The sequence below is a fragment of the Oxyura jamaicensis genome, chromosome Z, assembly GCF_011077185.1.
Source record: "Oxyura jamaicensis isolate SHBP4307 breed ruddy duck chromosome Z, BPBGC_Ojam_1.0, whole genome shotgun sequence".
NCBI classification, from domain to species: domain Eukaryota; kingdom Metazoa; phylum Chordata; class Aves; order Anseriformes; family Anatidae; genus Oxyura; species Oxyura jamaicensis.
Genome location: NC_048926.1, coordinates 11,718,854 through 11,736,767, shown reverse-complemented (window position 1 = coordinate 11,736,767; position 17,914 = coordinate 11,718,854). Strand labels below are relative to the sequence as shown.

The window sequence follows — 17,914 nt, the reverse complement described above, 5'->3', positions numbered from 1 at the left end:
CCCTCTGCCTGTGACGCATCTTTCTCTCATTAGCTGCCATCCTCGGTGCTTCCTCAGACTGCTTCGCTGTCCTCACACCGAGGAGGGCTGCCGCTCGCCTTGCTCCTTCTCTAGCCTTCTTCCTGCCATGTACACTGGCTCTCAGAGGACCGAGTAGCTGATCAAGTGGCCAGCCAGCTGCAGGGGGCTTGTCTTATAGGGCTGGGGGCAAAGGCAGTGCAGCAGTGGCCACTGTGACCTCAGCAAGCCTCTGTGATGCCCAACATGAGTGGCCCAGAGGCAGCTGTGCTGGGAGCAGCCTGGAAGATGTCCTCACGTGGAGGAAGGAGGACGGCTGGGGGGGCTGAGGACCCCTTTTCTGGGACTGGCTTCCCCAGGCCATTTGGCTTGCCAGAGAGAAAGCCTGCACCATGCAATCCTGCCTCAACCCATTTTTCTTCATATCTCCCAGGGTTAGAATCTCTTGTTAACAAAAGAAATTACATGTACTGGATTATTTTGTGTGTGTGTTGTTTACATGCATACATAATACTTAATGAGTTCACCATTACTATAAAACTATAATCAAACTGAAAAATAATATGGTTAATATTGTCCAAATAAATGATTTAGAAGGAGGTGTGCTGAATATGGGATAGATAAGCTTCTACTGAAACAAGTTAATGATCAGAATTGCTACTGACTAGAAACCTGATTTAGCCTTTTCATAATACTGAACACAACAGTGTAGATAGCTGATCCTCAGATCTGCTCTGGTAAGAAGGACCTGGGGATGCTGGTTGAGCCAGCAATGTGCACTTGCAGCCCAAAAAGCCAACCTGGCTTTTCCTGGGCTGCATCAAAAGCAGCACGACCAGCAAGGCAAGGGAGGTGATTCTCTGCTTTTGTGAGACCCCATCTGGAGTGCTGCACCCAGCCCCGGGGGCCCCAGCACAAGAAGGTCATGGACCTATTAGACCAAGTCCAGAGGAGGACCACAAGGTTGAGAGGGCTGGAGCACCTCTCCCATGAAGACAGGCTGAGGGAGTTGGGGCCACCCAGCCCTGAGAAGAGAAGGCTCCAGGGAGACCAAATTGCTGATACAGATTAGTATTTTAGAACCTGTTATTAGTTGCAGGATCAATTGGTTTGGATTAGAAAAAAATGACTATTTTGTACAGTTTCCATTTATGTCCTACTAAAACATCAGATAAGCTTTGAGTGATCATTTATATGGCTCTTACATTGTTGGCATATTCACATGTGTAGAAATATTAGGTTTTATGGACAGTCTTGTAGATGTTTCATGGATCATCAGTGGTCAAGAAACTGCCGTAGAAAACTTTAGACAGTCTTTAACTTAAGAGAGCCAACTTTATAGTTAAGACTAGTTAAATAGCATCAAATACAAGCTATACTAGATGTCACTGCTGAGTTTAACCTCTTGCCACAGTTATCCCAATCTGTTATCCCACAAATACCATCAGTATTTGTTCACTTCTGTCTAGGAGTGCATGAAGCAAATATTAGAGTTATAAAGATAGGTGAAATATAATGACTTTTAAGGTGCAACTGAAAATAATCTATATGTGTAGAAAACAATGAGATAAGTATCTAGAAAATGAAAGCCCAGTGTACTGCTAATATTGCCCAAGTGAAAAAAAAAAAACACTAAATTACTATTTCTAGTAATTATAGCTGAGATGAAGAGAACTGCCACCGACTTCCTGAAGTCAGTGGGATAATGAAAAATGAAATGTAAATTTGCTCATTATTTTAAATACACAAGGTGATTTGACAGCTGTAGACAGTACTGAATTCTGACAATACTGAATACTGTGCAAGTTTCTGTTTCTTTACAGAGCCTATCTAGATTTCTTGTGAGCCCTCCTTGTGACAGCAAGATTTATGCAGAGAATGTGAAATTCTTTAGTTAACTAGAAAAGACTACCCTAGAGCAACTATTCAATAAGAGTTATGTTTTCTGTAGAGAATCTCTTTATACAGCTAGAGTTCATTCATGGTATCCAGAAAGACGTCTGGAGGGGAATGGGGAGCCCCCATGCGCTTGGGGAGGTGTAGAACTCCTATTTGTTGTTGACCTAAGCAGTTTTGACACAACTTAGAGGACCTGTTTTGGTCCCTAAATATTTCTGGAGCCTCTCTATTACAGCCTTCTGTTGTATCAATAAGTGGGCTCATCCCAGTATGTAATTTGAAGTGATTTATTCCACAGTTAACCTAAGACCTGGCAGATTTCAGTGCAAGCTTTTGACCTGAAGTCATATCCCAGGGTCCTGTATTTTGTAATGCTCAGGTCACAGATAAAACTGACAAAACCTGCCACTTGTAAACCAAAGTTAATGCTGCCCTCAGCTGAAAGATCTCCTCATAATTTAACATTTTAGCTGGGAGAATATGACTAATTAATTTAGAAAGTCAAAGAAGATCTGACAGGCACAACTGTCTGCTTGCCAGTTTTGAATATTACAAATATCTGGAGCTTTCCTGGGGGATTGGCTGAGCAGCACTTTCTGAGTTTTCCATGACCCAACACAAGTCAAAGCAGAACAGAGGCAGCGGAGTGGAGCGTGCCAACATCTGAGAGAGAGAAGGGCGTAAAAACATGACAAGGAGCTCAGGATGCTTCAGTTTGTGCATGGGAGCTACAGTTGAACTGAAATCTTGCAGAGTACTTGGAGGGGAATTGTTTGGCATTTTGGGAAGGGAGTAGGGGAAGTTAGGGTAAGAGGAGCAGAAGAATGCAAAGAGATCAGGCCAAGCAGGAGGACACTGGTGGGTGACATGGATTAGATTTAGTTCAACAGCCGTGCTTTTCACAGACAGTTGCAAAGCAATCCACCGAGATTCAGTTCTTGTTAACTTGGAATTTTCTTTGTGAGGCTGAAAATACGAGCTGGAGCAGGGTCACAACCCACAGGGAGGCTGCATCCTGTTTTTGGGACCACCCACCCGTCTGGGTAAACACAGGAGAGGTGGCATCTCGCAGCTGCTCTGTGCTGCCTCTCTGCCTCTCACTTCCTATCCCAATGTAAGAGGAGGCAGGAGCAGCTGGTCCCAGCTGGTTCCGTACCAGACTACGCAGGGAGATGCGAGTGGCTGTTTTGCTATATTTGCTGAAGAGAAATGATGAAAATCCAGAGAGGAGTTCCTGTGGCACATGGGTCAGTTCTTGGAGGCCTGGAGGAGGCTCTCAAACCCACCCAGCATTTCTGATTCATATGTGTGGAGGAACACAAGCAGACAAAATAACGTTGTTCACGCTGCTTTTGTGGCAATGGTGACAGTACAGAGTGCATTTTATGAAGGGTGTCTGTGTGGAGGGAGTCCTTACACGGTTATTGCAAGTCCGGAAAAAACATTATGTGCATCCTGGATGTATGGAGCAGCAGTCGGTTCTCTCCAGAGAGGGGCAAGGAAATCTTGAGTTGTTTGCAGAGAGCTGAACACAAGTGCAAGTCAGAAAAGAGGCCTCCTGTTTTCCCTCATGGGGAGTCCCAAACCGTCCCTTTCTGCTCTGCAGCTGTTTATCCCTGGTCAAACCCCAGGAAACTTTTATCTTGGCTGGAAGGTGGACCAGGATGGAAAGGAGCACGTGTTATAGACCAGATGAGAGCATTATGCTAATGTACCCCTCTCTTTGCTGTAGCTTAGCTCATGGTTCTGCTGACGAACAGAACAAAATGTTTCTTCATTTAGGACTTCTGAGACAGATCTGTACCATGGAGGATTCAGCCTCTGATAAAAGAGCAGTTGCACAACATTTCTGAAATAAAATGTTTGCAAAGGGAAGTGTGCCAGTTTGTTTATAATCCCTGAATCAGCTGTGATTATGCTCAGTAATTCTGTTTTAAAGAATTAACTGCTAACTTTCACCAGTTTGGAGTTTAGCTAGTATTGTGAATTTAAATATGTGTGCAGGTGTCTAAGCTGCCTGGAGGAATGACTCTCTCCAGTCCTTGTGGTGCAGCACCTGGCCTGCCTCTGGGTACATAAGTTTATTAATTCCCCTGAAGCAGAAGGCCCTTTGCAGCTGCCTCTTGAGTCTCTCTAGAGGCTGGCTGCAATTCTCACAGCTTTAAGACTGTGTTGCTCTCCTGTCCTGCCTGATGTAGTAAGTGAACCTGCCATCTGGCTGGAAAGCTGCCTGGTGAAAATGGGCCTGGGGGTATGGGTCGATGGCTGGCTGAATATGAGCCAGCAGTGTGCTCAGGTGGTCAAGAAGGCCAGCATCCTGTCTTGGATCAGAAATAGTGTGGCCAGCAGGACTTGGGAAGTGATTGTACTTGGCTCTGGTGAGACTGCATCTCAAACACTGAGTTCAGTTTTGGGTCCTTCATGACAGGAAAGACCTCAAGGGCCTGGAGCGTGTCCGGAGAAAGGCTACGAACCTGGTGAAGGGCCTGGAACACAAGTCCTGTGAGGAGCGGCTGATGGAACTGGGGTTGTTCAGTCTGGAGAAGAGGAGGCTCAAGGGAGACCTCATTGTAGTTTACAATTATCTTAAAGGAGGTTGTAGTTAGATGGGGGTTGGTCTCTTATCCCAAGCACTAAGTGATAAGATGAGGAAATGGCCTTAAGGTGCAATGGGGTGGTTTAAGTTGGCTACTAGGAGAAATTTGTTTACTGAAAGTGTTGTGTGGCATTGGAACAGGCTGCTCAGGGAAGTGGTTGAGTCACTACCCATGGAGGTTTTTTTTTTTTTTTTTTAAAAGTGTAGAGGTAGTGCTTAGTGACATGGTTCAATGGTGGAATTGGCAGTTCTAGGTTAAAGGTTGTTCCAGGTGATCTTAGAGGACTTCTGCAACTTAAATGATTCTGTGATTCTATGTTCTAAATCACTCTGACTGCCCAAATCTTTGGAATATAATCCTAAGTAGTTCTTCAAAAAGAGAATAGGCACTCCAGAGGCCTGTGCTGCCAGTTTCCTGCTGGTTCATAACTGTCCTGTCTGTACATCCAAGAAGCTCTACAAAACTCCTTCCAGAGTTTCAACCATTTCTTCCACTACTGGTGCTGCTGTATCTACACATGGTTTCCTTCAGCATACAGACTTAGGGAATACTTCCAAGAATAAGATTCATGTGGCTTTTTAGCCTTGCTCTTATTCCTGATTAAAGGAGGTTGGTGACCCCTGACCAACAACATATAAGCAGTTTATTTTTCTTCATTATAGTCCGAATGAAATTTATGGAACCTTAATTGAAATTTTTGTAGTCTGATTGAAAAGCTTCTGGATACTGTTCTGTTAACCTCACTGGAGTATAAGGCAGCCCTGACAATGCACAGACAAAAAATTCAAGATGTTGCTTTTAGTCACTTGTCTTCATTTCATGCAAATGAAGTTGCATACAGATATGTAAAAAGAAGAAAAAATATTAATAAAGCCCATATGTTTAAATCCTTATTCACACCATAAAAGCTGCACAAAACTACATTTTATTAAACTGAGGTCAGCAATTCTTAAATTATTTGGTAACAGACATTAAGATACAGACATAATTTATTGGGAATCCTTAATCTGTAAATTTGTTTTACAGTGAGATTTATTCTTTTTCAGAAGGTACTTGTTTTCATAAAACAGAAATAGAAGAATTGTGCTGCAAGTTAAACTGATTTAAGATGCCATTTTAACAAGTGCTAGATTAAATTCATAGAAAGTCACCTTGTTCTTCTCATCCATCACATTGATGCTATCAGCAAAATAAGAGGGACCTGCCACTAAAATTAACAGATGAAAGAGCATGGAAAGTTCAAGCCACATTAAGTAATGTACTCCCTAGGCATCACATGGACCTATATATATATGTTTGTCCTTCATTGACTTGGATTTAATCCTTCTGGAAAAAAAAGAGAATATTCAGACGGAAGGAAAATCTTTCCTGTGACATTGTTCTCTGTATACCTCCTGATGCCAGTAGTCCAGAACATTTTTCATTCCATCCTTCTATTGTAAGTGGTAATGAGTGGCAGACACACTTATCAGCAGCATCTGATTAACTGCATCAGTAAACACAAATTTTAGCTTTTTTCTGCATTAGAATGATGTGACTCCACTATTTTGTTGTTCACATTTTTGACAGCAGGAATGCTGAAGTTAAAGTTTGCGAAGATGCAAGTTTTCTTTCCCTGTGCTTATTTTTGTTGTGTCCTGGATGTTTGTTGTCAGCATGGGAAGTACATGATTAAATAGCTATAGTAGCTTCCTTTGTGAACACTGTTTAACACTCACAAAGCATTTGTGTGATTTAGCTTTGTCTGTTTCAGCAATGCTCATAAAAAGAGCTGGTTTGGTTACCTTTTCTGTTTTAAAATCTCATCCTTTCTTCCTTGTTTTACAACAGTTTTTCTGTACAGTGCGTAAATCTTCACTCTCACATTGTCAGCATCCAGACTTAGTTTTTTATTAAGGTTAGTTGTAACCAAAATTGTATGTGTAAGAATAGATTATGGATACAGAATGACTAGTGTACTTAGTGACACAGAGCTCTTCTAAATCCTTCCCTTATTTATTTCAGCAAAAAGAATTAGACCAGGGGATGGGGTTCACTTACTGTATTGTGTAACCTATTGCTTTTTAGTTTTGTAGGTTAATAGTAAGTTCTTGCAGTAAATTGGCTGGTAGAACTGTCATACCTTGCAGCTCAAGGTGATGTATACTTCTGGCAACCAGTCTGCTGCATCTGAGTAGAGCAAGCTGAGTAGAGCATTTGCTGAGAAAGCATACAGAGCCACCAGAGTTGTAAGTATGTAAGTAATCATAGGAAAGGAGTTTTTAGGAATATTGCTGCTTCCCTGCCTGGAAGGCAGGAGATGGACCTCTCTTTCTGGAACTACATGTGAATCCTGAACAATTTGTGCCCAGCTCCCATGTTGATGAGGACAGTCAGGAGCCTGTGCAGACTGCTGGAAAGCCCAGATCATTGTGGGGAGAGCAAAGGCTCCCATGCCCATGGAGACTGAGCTCACTGGGGTCTTTCATGGATGAGAAAAAGTCCTCCCAGCACCAAGGGGAAACCTGTTGTCATCTGCTTGCAGCCATGTCCTGGAGCTCTGCTTTCAGGGCATGTGTCCTGTGTCCTCACTGGAATTTTGATACAGCCTGGTAAGGTTGGACATTGGTTATGTGGGAAGCTTGTCCTGACATAAAAGCCAAGTTTTTTATTAGTTCTAGCCCAAAGCTGATAGGATGATGATCACTTTTCAGAAAGCCATGATGATTTCCTCTGTCTTACTGTCTTTTTAATTCTTACTAGCTGAGTCACTCTTCAACCTTCCCTTTATTTAGTCTATGGTTGAACTTGTATTCTTTTCAGCACTGGATTAGTGTTTATAACAATGATTTCATATGCTTATTCATCTCCCCTTGTACAGTGACTGCTTTGACCTCTTGAAGAACTCAACCCAAAGCTGTGGTCTTTTTGTTAATGCTTAACCTAAGAGCATGTCTTAGAGCAAGACATAAAGAGAAGGTTTTAAGAAAAATAATAATTTAGAAAGTTCTGAACAGTATGGAATTTAATATTCTAGCATCCCTAGCATTGTTCATACCTCATGTCTAGAGATGTAGCATATTGACATTGAATAATACAGTGTGGTAAAAATGAAAGAACTCTTGTGCAAAGAGAAAGGAGGTGAAGATAAAAAGTGAAGACATAAATCTGTACTACTACACTTTGTCTGATTTGCTTCAGTCAAAGGTTGCGTTCTTCTCCTGGGAATTTACAGACATTTCACTTTGCTTCTTCAAAGCCCTTGTGCATTTCCAAAGGTGTTGAAAGGTGTCTGTGTGCAGTTAGCACCCACAGGTCCCTGTCTGTTGTACTGTATGCCTTGCTCTTCTTTGAGCAACACCTGCAGGAAACAGAGGTGGAAAGAGAGCCTTTGATATGGAAATGTCATATAATGCCTGTAAGCCAAGTGAGTAGTTTCAATTCTTCAAGCAAGTTGGGGAGTTAAAAAAAACAAAACAAAACAAAACAAAACAAAAAAACAGAAATTAACAAAAAAAGAACAACAACAACAAAAACTAAAAAAAAACAAAACAAAACAAAACAAACAAAAAAAAAAAACAAGGAACTTCTTGAGCGAATGAGTTGTTCAAAACAGGAACATGAGGAACTTGAACTTTTTAGTAGTACAGCTATCAAGATTACTTCTTAAAGATTAGAAATCTTGATCGTAATAGGAGCTGGCAAAACAACTATGTATTTCTATTGCCACTTAAGGTAAAACAGAATTGATTTGCTAAAAGAATATAGATTTGTTTCCTTCCCAAAAGCCATGGAGCTTTAACCTGTGCTGGATATTTTTTTTTGTACTTCTGTTTTCTTATTTAATTCAGACTCACAATTAACTTAAAATCTTTCTGCGTATCTGAGAGGTCATGTATGTTGTCCAGTTCAGATAGGATTTGTATGAATATCTTCAGGGGACATTTTTATTTTTCACTAAAAACCAATTGGATTTTGATTTTAAAAACGAACAAACAAGAACAACAACAAAAACAAACACCCACAACCTTCTAAAGATTCTAAAATTCTAATGAGAAGATGGTGATATGTCATCTACACAATTTCTCCTGTGGTATGGCTGGATGTCACATATGACCTATGTAACAGTGTATGTGACCAATTTGGCTGAATCAGGTGTTCTAATAAACACCTCACATCTGCAGAATTATCTCCCACAATAGACAGAAACTTCTGAATGCTGCTGCTTGAATTCCATGCAATTTGGTAACTGAATCTCTTACCAACCCTCTGTTTACTGAGTCTGTGACTATCCAGGGTATACTTTCAGCAATATTCTTCTTCCTGTTTGTAGGGATTTTGGCACTGTATCTACCCAAAAATGCATGGAAACCCCCTTTCTCTGTTCTACTCATGGGGTGTTCTCAGCATTTATGATGGCGGTGTGAGAAGCAAGCAGGTTTTTTTTTTTTTTTTTTTTTTAAGACTGCACTGTGTGTTAGAAGGTTTAAAACTATCCACCCCTTCTTAGATATTCCTGAACTTGGGGGCTCCTGGTTAAGATTGCCATTACTGGCCAACAGAGCACCTGGCTATTGTCAGCAACTCCAAGCTCACTTGCAACACTTTGCAAATTTAAGGTAAAAGTAAAGCAACATTACCTTACTTCAGAATGAAAAGCTTAAGGAGGCAATCATCATTTGTGGAGATACAAAAGCAGAAGTGGAACTGTGCTTTATAGCTGCCTGTATGTTAGTGTAGCTCCAAGAGGTTCTTTCTGCTTCATCTCACTAACAAAGGTGTCAGGAGACTCTGCACAGCTGGGGATCCAGTTCTTCAACAGCACCCTGGGCCTAAGTTAGATCCCTGCACTGGAAGGAGTTGACACTTAGGAAAGGGTTTTGACTGCAGCACTTTCTTGCTACATGGTATTAATTTTCATAACTCAGATCTCTTCTCTGGACTTCCCTGCAGTTCATAGCCTCTTGCTTAACTGGGTCAATAAACTTTTTCCTGAGGGCTGTTCATTGTTGTTGTCTGAATGCCTTTAAAATTTTTTACCTACGGAGCTATCACCTCTCCAGACAATAACCAAAAGTCTTTGGTGGATGTGAGTACAAAGCCTGACCTCTGACATGGTGTTTTATATGGCCATAAGCAAATAGTTTAACCAGCAGTCTGAGCAGAATCTTTTGTTCATACAGCTGTGGGGAAGGTTTTTCTCAGGACAGAACCCTTGAAAATGTAGCTACTGAGAAAAATAAGACTGCTGAAAACCACAGAAATATATGAGAGAGATCAATGAATGCATTTCATAAATAGCCCTGATAGCGGTGAGTATTACGGTAACTGAACAAAGGTGGGGGAAGACGGCAAGAGCGATGCTGCAGCCCTTGCTACTGGAGTTAGGGTAGGGATTATAGCAGAGATGATTCATTTCCTTCTCTTAAACAAACAAACAAACAAAACAAAATGAATCAATCAATTTATTTTGTTTGTCTTTACTCACAAATTATATTTTTCCAGGTAGATAAGAAACTATTTTTTTCATGCAGCTCATTCTTCAAGATTAATATACCAAAACGTATTGCTCTCTGAGTCCCGTGAGGTGATGGAAAAAGAACTTTCTTTATTGAGCACTTTTTTTTTTAATAATTGATACATATTTTCAACACAGTCTGTATGGCTACATCGGATGACACTGACATATTATTTGGGTTGGTAATCAGAAAAGAATTTTATATTGTTGGGCTTTTTATTTGTTAATATATATTGTTGGACAGTTTATGGATAGTAAATATAGCAGTTTATATACTTAGTGGAATTCATTTACATTTATTCAAACTTTTTGTAATTTATATGAAGTTTGCCAAGAAGGTAAAAAATCTTACAGTGCTTTGGCCTTCACAAGTATTATTTTCAGCATCTTTTAAAATGCAAATGCCATTTATTTATTATATTCTGCATCTACGATATAGAATATGTGACATCCTGCATAGTGTGTTAATTAATTAGCATAGTATACTAATCAAGCTTAGTACAGTATGCTTTATAAAGCAGTCCAGGCAAGTACAGGCTTCCATTGAATAGAATGAACCTGGATGGGATAAGTCCAGTGGTGCTACGTATAGGCATGTAACACATCATGATACATTGATCTTAGGTCTTGTAAATGGCAAACAGCACTTTGGTGACAGAGACATAACAGATCTTCTGCTGATGTGAACACACAGATTTGAGACCTAGCTACCAGCTCATCTATACCTGAAGGGAAGTGTTGTCCAGGCAGCTGTCCCTTAATGCTCAGTAGTGCTGGAAGGTGGAGGTCATGCTTGATAACTGTCCCCTGCCACACAGTGGAGTGGGGTAATGCTGGACAGGCTGTAAGCACTTAGAGGCCTGTGAACGTGCCCTGTCTGGAACTAGGACATCCTCTTCCATGAATGAGATGCCAAAGGGCTATGGCAGTATCTGTAATAACAAAAAGCACTCCTGATCCTTCTTAGGACTTGGGGAATCCCAGCACCATAAAAGTATTTCTCTGGCTTCTAGCTTGGAAAAATGCCACCAGTTGCTGTCAGACTGGCATCTCTCACTTCTTTTTTAGGCCTAGGGATATTTACATTTCCAGTATTTCTCTGGTAGTGCAGCTGGCTGGCGTTCACAGATAGAATAAGTGAAGCACAAAAAGCTGTGCCAGGGGTGGTTTAGACTGTATATTAGGAAAAACATATTTACCGTGAGGGTGGCCAGCCACTGGAACAGGCTTCCTGGCAAGGTGGTTGATGCCCCACACCTCTCAGTGTTCAAGCTGTATTTGGATAATGCCCTCCCTCAATGACATGCTTAGCCCTGAAGAAGTCAGGCAGTTAGACTCAGTGGTCTTTGAAGGTCCCTTCCAACTGAACTATTCTATTCTGTTCTATTCTATTCTTGAGAGTAACTATCGCCGCTGAGCACAGGGTAAGGTTGCTTGTGACTCTGCATAGCAAAAAATTCTTCCCAAAACAATGGATGTGCAGATCCCAAAATTACAGTGAAAGCACTAAGGGTCTCTCACCTGTCAGTCAGACAACATGACAGGCAGTTGAGGGACCAGCAGCTCGCTGCCTCACTGTTATTTAGGTGACATCTACTGGTAAAGCATTCCCACCCCTTAGGGTTTATGGGGTGATATTTTCAGTGTACAGAACAAACCATTCATGGATGTGCCAAAGTGCTCGGCTTAATTTGCCATCCTCCTGAGGATAAAAGCTGCCTGTGGAGAAAGTATATCCTTTATCTTAAACTATGAACATGTGTCATGAGAAAGTTAAGAGCTAAAGCACAGAAGAGAAAAACCTTGAAAAGGGCATCTCCATTTCAGTTTTTTAAACTTGGCTCCGTCTTGCACTTTAGTGCCTGGTATTTGAGAAGGGATAACTGGATATGTATTTTAAAGCACCTTTTAATCCATACTGGGGGGATATTCAGAACCTCACCGGACTTGGCCCTCAGCAGGCTGATGTCACTTTGAAGTTTTTGATCAGGTGGGTGGCAGCCATTCCAACCTATATCATCGTGTGACTCTGCAGTGCTGCCTTACTGTCTGCAAGTATTACAGCCATACACAACAAATGTAAATCAAGCTTGAAAATATTTTGAAGTCAGTGTTGCTTCTTACCCCTCCAGATACCCTCAGCTTTTTCAAACAAGAAGAGCGTCGGAGGGAAAAATGGGAACAAAATCAAATGGCTGTCAGAAAGGTTTCTCGGCGATCTGTCAGCAAGGAGCGATGGGTGGAGACACTTGTGGTTGCAGACAGTAAGATGGTTGAGTATCACGGAAGTGACCATGTGGAATCATATATCCTCACTATAATGAATATGGTATGTAAAACATTTCCTTAACTGTTTGTTTTTAGATGAATGGAGCAAATTTTAACTTCATTATTTTGCTGATCACCTGGAAACAAGTTGGTAACATTGTTCACTGAAAGAAATGGAATATAGTTCACATACTCATTAAACATCTGTATTTTAAAGCATTTTTCTCCTTTTATTTTGCATAATGTCATTTTTTCTCTGGCTTTTAAATGAAAATACTGCAATTCTCAATTTTGAGGACAATACTACAAAGTTATAAATTCTAGCACTAACTTTAATTTAGCTGAAATTCCTATTCTCCCCAAGAACCTGTTGCTGACCAGTGAACAGTAGGTGCAGTAATAGAGATAAATTCTACAGTTTTAAGCATTATGGATTCCTTCCCATTTCTTTGAATGAGAAAGGTATACAGGAGCCCGCTAGCAATTGCAGTAACTTTGAACTTTGCTCTAATATTATAAAGATAGTATAGCTTGGAGTCAGATGCTGTTACTGAAGTTCAGCCACAACATTTAGGGTGTAGGTTTTATACCTAACAGAAATGATTTGGCTGCTTACATATTTGACAGTATCATTTTTTGGAAAGATTTTTTTCCTTTCTGTCACTTTTGTTGTGAGTTAGCCCCTGTAGACAGCTAAGCCCTACACAGTTACTTGCACCCCCTCATTCCCCCTGCCCCCCGTTCAGTGGGGTGAGGAAGAGAATTAGAAGGGTATTAGAGGGATGCCCCATCCCTGAAGGTGTTCAAGGCCAGGCTGGATGTTGCCCTGACAAACCTGATCTAGTGGGTGGCATCCCTGCCTATGGCAGGGGGGATGGAATGGAACTAGATGATTTTTAAGGTCACTTCCAACCCAAGTCATTCTGTGATTCTATGCTTCTATGATTCTATAATTCTATGATTGCATAAGTGAGAATAGTCCTCAGTTGAGATAAACACAGCAAAGCTGTGGTAAAGCAAAGCTGTGTGCACAAGCAAAGCAAAGCAAGGAGTTCATTCACTGCTTCCCACTGACAGGCAGATATTTAGCCATTTCCAGGAAAGCACGGCTTCATCATGCATAATGGTTACTTGGGAAGACAAACATCATAACTCTAAATGTCATCTCTCACTTTCCCCTTCCCCCCAGCATTTACAGCTGAGGATGACACTATGTTTTTGGAATTCCCCTATGGAATATCCCTTTTTGTCAGCTGGGGTCAGCTGTCCCCCCTCCCAACTTCTTGCACACCCCCAGCCTGCTTGCTGATGGGCAACAGAGAAATTCTTGACACCAAATAAGCACTGTTCAGCAACATCTGAAACATCTGTGTCTTAAATCAGCACCATATGAGCTACTGTGAAGAAAATTAACTCTATACCAGCCAAAATGAATAAAACTGTTTTTCCATATAAGTTTCCTGTTTCTAATATAAAGACCATGTTTGAAAGAGAGAAAGGGAGAGAGAAGGAAAGAAAGAGAGAAAGAAAAGAAAGAAGGAAAAGGAAGGAAGGAAGGAAGAAAAAGAAAGTTTAACTTTTTTTTTTTTTTATGGTGTGACAAATTTCAAAATATAAGTTGACCTGGGGAAAGTTCTTCATGAGACAGACTACAGATTATATCATGTTGTTTTCTGTATCGTAACAGGCATTGACCTTGGAGAGTCTGTTGAAGATGTATTCTATGTCCTTATTATGGTGTGTGTGTAATATATACAAAATTAATCACAGTGTAAATATAGCCATGACAATTGATCTATCCCTTACATTTGTACTATGTGTTCCTGACAGTACCCTGAGTGGTCTGGCTAGCTAGTGAGGTAATGAGTCTCAGTGAAGAGGCACAAATATGGTTTGAGCCCATGAGGTTTTGTCTACACAGGGAAAACCTGTGGAATAAAACACTGCCATTATTTGATTCAGGAACAAACAAGTCTTTTTCTCTGTACTCTGAGATGTTAGGGTTACACAAAATGATCAATTTCCAGTCCCTTATCCTGAAAAAGGATCGTAGACAAATCAAATCTTTGTATTTAAAATCACAGTTTCCACTATATCTCAGTAATTTCTCCTTTAATGGTATTCTCCAAACCAATTTTGACCTAAACACAATATATTTTATCCATTCATATTTCTTGTGATATAAAGCATAGCTCACCTATAGTTAGATTCTCACTATATACTATTCTGGTTCCATTTTCTTCTGCCTAATTCAACATTGTGGTAATGTTTATCACATTTTATTTGGCCAAATTTTTCTGGAGTTCAATTACTGCCTTAATGTTTTGCTTTTTTTGTTTGTTTGTTTGTTTATGGATGCATTATCTTTGCTTTTGTTTTTTATATCCTCTTCTGTGCTGTAAGAACATGAGTATCCATCATTTAACTGATTTCTGTTTGCCTAATACAGAGCTACTTCTGCTTTGTTGTGGCAGAAACTGATTCCTATCAAATCAAAACATAAGGATTTTATATGCTGTTCTTTGCACCATGAGATGACATCTCTATCATTATTGTGTGACTGTAGATGTTACATTCATTTCTTCTAATATTTTTCAAGAACTTTGAAGTATTTCAGCTGACAGTGAAGGGGGCAGGCCCAAAGTTGGTGCATTCCTCTAGAAGGCAAATGGACATAAAATAATATTGTGTGTGTTATCTATGCTTTTGTTCTTTGGGTTAGTAATTGGGTTGCCAAATCCAGTAGCATCACTCATTTGACAGAGAAGCCCTTTGTGGTAGCTCTAACGTCAGTTTTCACTAAATTTTCAGTGAAGTGTATTGGGGATCTAAAAAAGAAAAGAAAAACAAAATTACACCCCACACCCCAAGGTGGACAGTGTGCTTTAAGTAAATGTCATATTTTCTCTCTAAAGTTCTGTTCTGCTATAGAGGAATCAGTTAATCTCATACCTCCTGGCTCTGGCACAGGTCACAGGGTTGTTCCATGATCCAAGCATTGGCAATGCAATTCACATTGTGCTGGTCCGGCTCATCCTCTTCGAGGAGGAGGAGGTAAGGTTTTAATCTTCCTTAAAATATCATTTATGAAACTCAGGAGCTGAGCCCTAATTGTGCAAAGGAGGGTTTGTTTGCTTAAAATAATTTGTTCATTTTACTCTTCCGTTAATCTGTTGACTTTGACATGTCTGCTTTTAGAATAAACCCTTTCCTGAACAGGAAAGTATTTAGCTCATGCAGGTATTTCTGCATAAAATCCTCAAGGAAAATGTAATTAAAATGGGTAAATTACAAATGGCAAAGTGGAATCTCTTGAGTGTCAAAAGAACATGGGATGCCACTAGATGAGAAACAAAAATTAACGTATGTGTCACCATTCAGAATCTAATTACCTGACATTACCTGAAGTGCATTATAAAGTGTAATGCTAGAGTATTTGTGGGTCCCTGAAGAAATAAATCTATTATTGTACAGCTGCAATACACATTTTTCTTATTAGATTACTTTCAGGGCTCAAAAATGAGGTCTAAGTAGAGATGCTAATTGCTTTGAACTAGCTTGTATAGTGTATTGGTGGTTTCCAATGTTAGTCATACACAACTATTTTGCTCCATGCTTAAATACATGCTGATTGTGATCATTTTATAATTATTTTTGAAACACCATGAGTAACATAGCCTGCTCTGACTGCAGGAACACATTGAGGGGATTTTCTCAGTGGCTTATGGTTTGTGACCATAATCCAGGTGGTCCCAATGCTACTGAAGGCAGTGAACAAAGTCATGGAGTGAGGCTATGCCTTGTGAATTAAGAATAAGCAGGCAAAAAATGTAGTTAATGTCTTAAACAGGACAGCTAAGACCTGAAGTCTGTGATGACCTCTAATTAAGTGTACTTGCTAAATTTCTGTGTCTGTTTTGAACATAAAACATGGATTACTATTCAGTTGAGTGTGGCAATGCTGGAAGCAAACGTGGTTATTTTTAAAAATTTGGGGTTTAGTTACTCAAAAATGAAAATCTGCTAGCACCGTTATTTAGATTCTTTGTAAAAAATTTGCTTTAATAAACTAAGGAAAGATAGAACAGGTGCCCAAGACCAGAAAGGGGAAGATAGTCCTTCTTAATTAATTCATTTTGCATACTTTATATTTCAGAAGTTCTGGTAACTTACATCTATGTTATATAATAAAAAAGATAAGGAAGAAGCGTCTATGACCATAAGGTCTTTTCTTGGAATTTAAAAACATTGTTAAAGAGATACACCCTTAGGAGTGTCATTATTCCTTAAGCATGAGTTTGTTCACATAACACTGAGTGACAAACATGAACATGAAGTCCCACACTAGTTAATTGTTACCCTCTTTATTAAAAAAAAGGAAAAGTTGCTTTCGAGAAAATACAAAATGTTTGTTCAAAATTTTCGATACTGTTGGATTTTATGAAGCCCACTTACAAAAAAAAAAAAAAAAAGGTACATTCTGCCTTTTATTTTTTGTTAGCTGCATCAATTAAAACAAGTCAAGATTTTAACTTAATATTCAAGATGATGGATAAATACATGTCATTACTCTTAACAATTGCCCTAGTTTAGGTAAAAGCATAATCAACTACATTTCAGATTTCATAGCTAACATTGCTGACACGTTATTGCAATAGTGTTGTCTTTACAATAATATTTTCCTTCACTTCCCATTAGCAAGGCTTGAAGATAGTTCACCATGCTGATAAGACACTAGCCAGCTTCTGCAAATGGCAAAAGAGTGTCAATCCCAAGAGTGATGTCAACCCTACACACCACGATGTGGCTGTCCTTCTCACCAGGTATGACAGAAGTTCAGTAGATGGGACTGGATATTGTTTAGCTGTATTTCTTTTGGTGATGATTTTTTTTATAAGCTTATGTCATCATTTAGTTCATTCTGCATTTCCAGTAAAGTGATTTTTCTGATGAAGATAAGCTGTTTCAGAAACAGTGTTAATGCAAAAATAACCTAGTGTGAGCATGCCTGACATTCACAAAGGCAGAGAATATGAGTTATATTATAAAAACATGTGGTTAAGGGTGGACCTGCTGTACCTTTTAAAGATATTGTTTTTCATTTGTTTTCAAAGTACATATAACACTCTATATACGTATGTGGTGTTTTATTAGAGATGCATCTTAGTCAGGAAATTGAGAACTGTATGTCCCAAGAGATTAGCAGTTTACAGAGCTCAGGTCTTTCACCCCACCTGATCCTGTCTCATTTAATGCTCAGTCGCTTCTTTAATTTTTTTTGAAGGAATATACCAAACAGCCTAACATATATGTGAGCAACTCCATAATGACAAATCCTAAAATAATACACAGGTGCAGTTCAGAATGGACAAATATTTTTGAAGACTACAATTTAAAGTGCATGATTTTTAATTAATATCTCAGTATTCAGAGGGAGAGAAAGATATTTTCTTACATGTGAGCAATGGAGGCACATAAAACTTAAAGGTGATAAATGAGGTTACCTAGGGAGTTTGTGGCAGGACGAGCAGGACATGAAGCAGAAATTCTGCAGGCCTATCAGAATGGATCCAATCTACATACAACTTAGAGGAAAGATTGGGTTCCAGATCTGGAAAAAAATGTCCTAAACTAG

The 17,914-nt window shown here is 39.7% G+C and overlaps 1 protein-coding gene and 1 long non-coding RNA gene across 4 annotated transcripts in view; both read left to right on the top strand.

The window, feature by feature from the left end:
- LOC118156567 overlaps positions 1 to 17,914 on the top strand; it is a 754,908-nt gene that overhangs the window by 482,862 nt on the left and 254,132 nt on the right. The gene's annotated exons all lie outside the window — the stretch shown is intronic.
- The window catches only part of ADAMTS12 (ADAM metallopeptidase with thrombospondin type 1 motif 12), a 171,560-nt gene that overhangs the window by 83,757 nt on the left and 69,889 nt on the right, over positions 1 to 17,914 (top strand). For all 3 annotated transcript variants that reach the window (XM_035310696.1, XM_035310698.1, XM_035310697.1), the window contains 3 exons: positions 12,144 to 12,340; positions 15,250 to 15,333; positions 16,978 to 17,102. In XM_035310696.1, the coding sequence (XP_035166587.1) occupies positions 12,144 to 12,340; positions 15,250 to 15,333; positions 16,978 to 17,102 (406 nt within the window). The remainder of the gene's footprint in view (positions 1 to 12,143; positions 12,341 to 15,249; positions 15,334 to 16,977; positions 17,103 to 17,914) is intronic.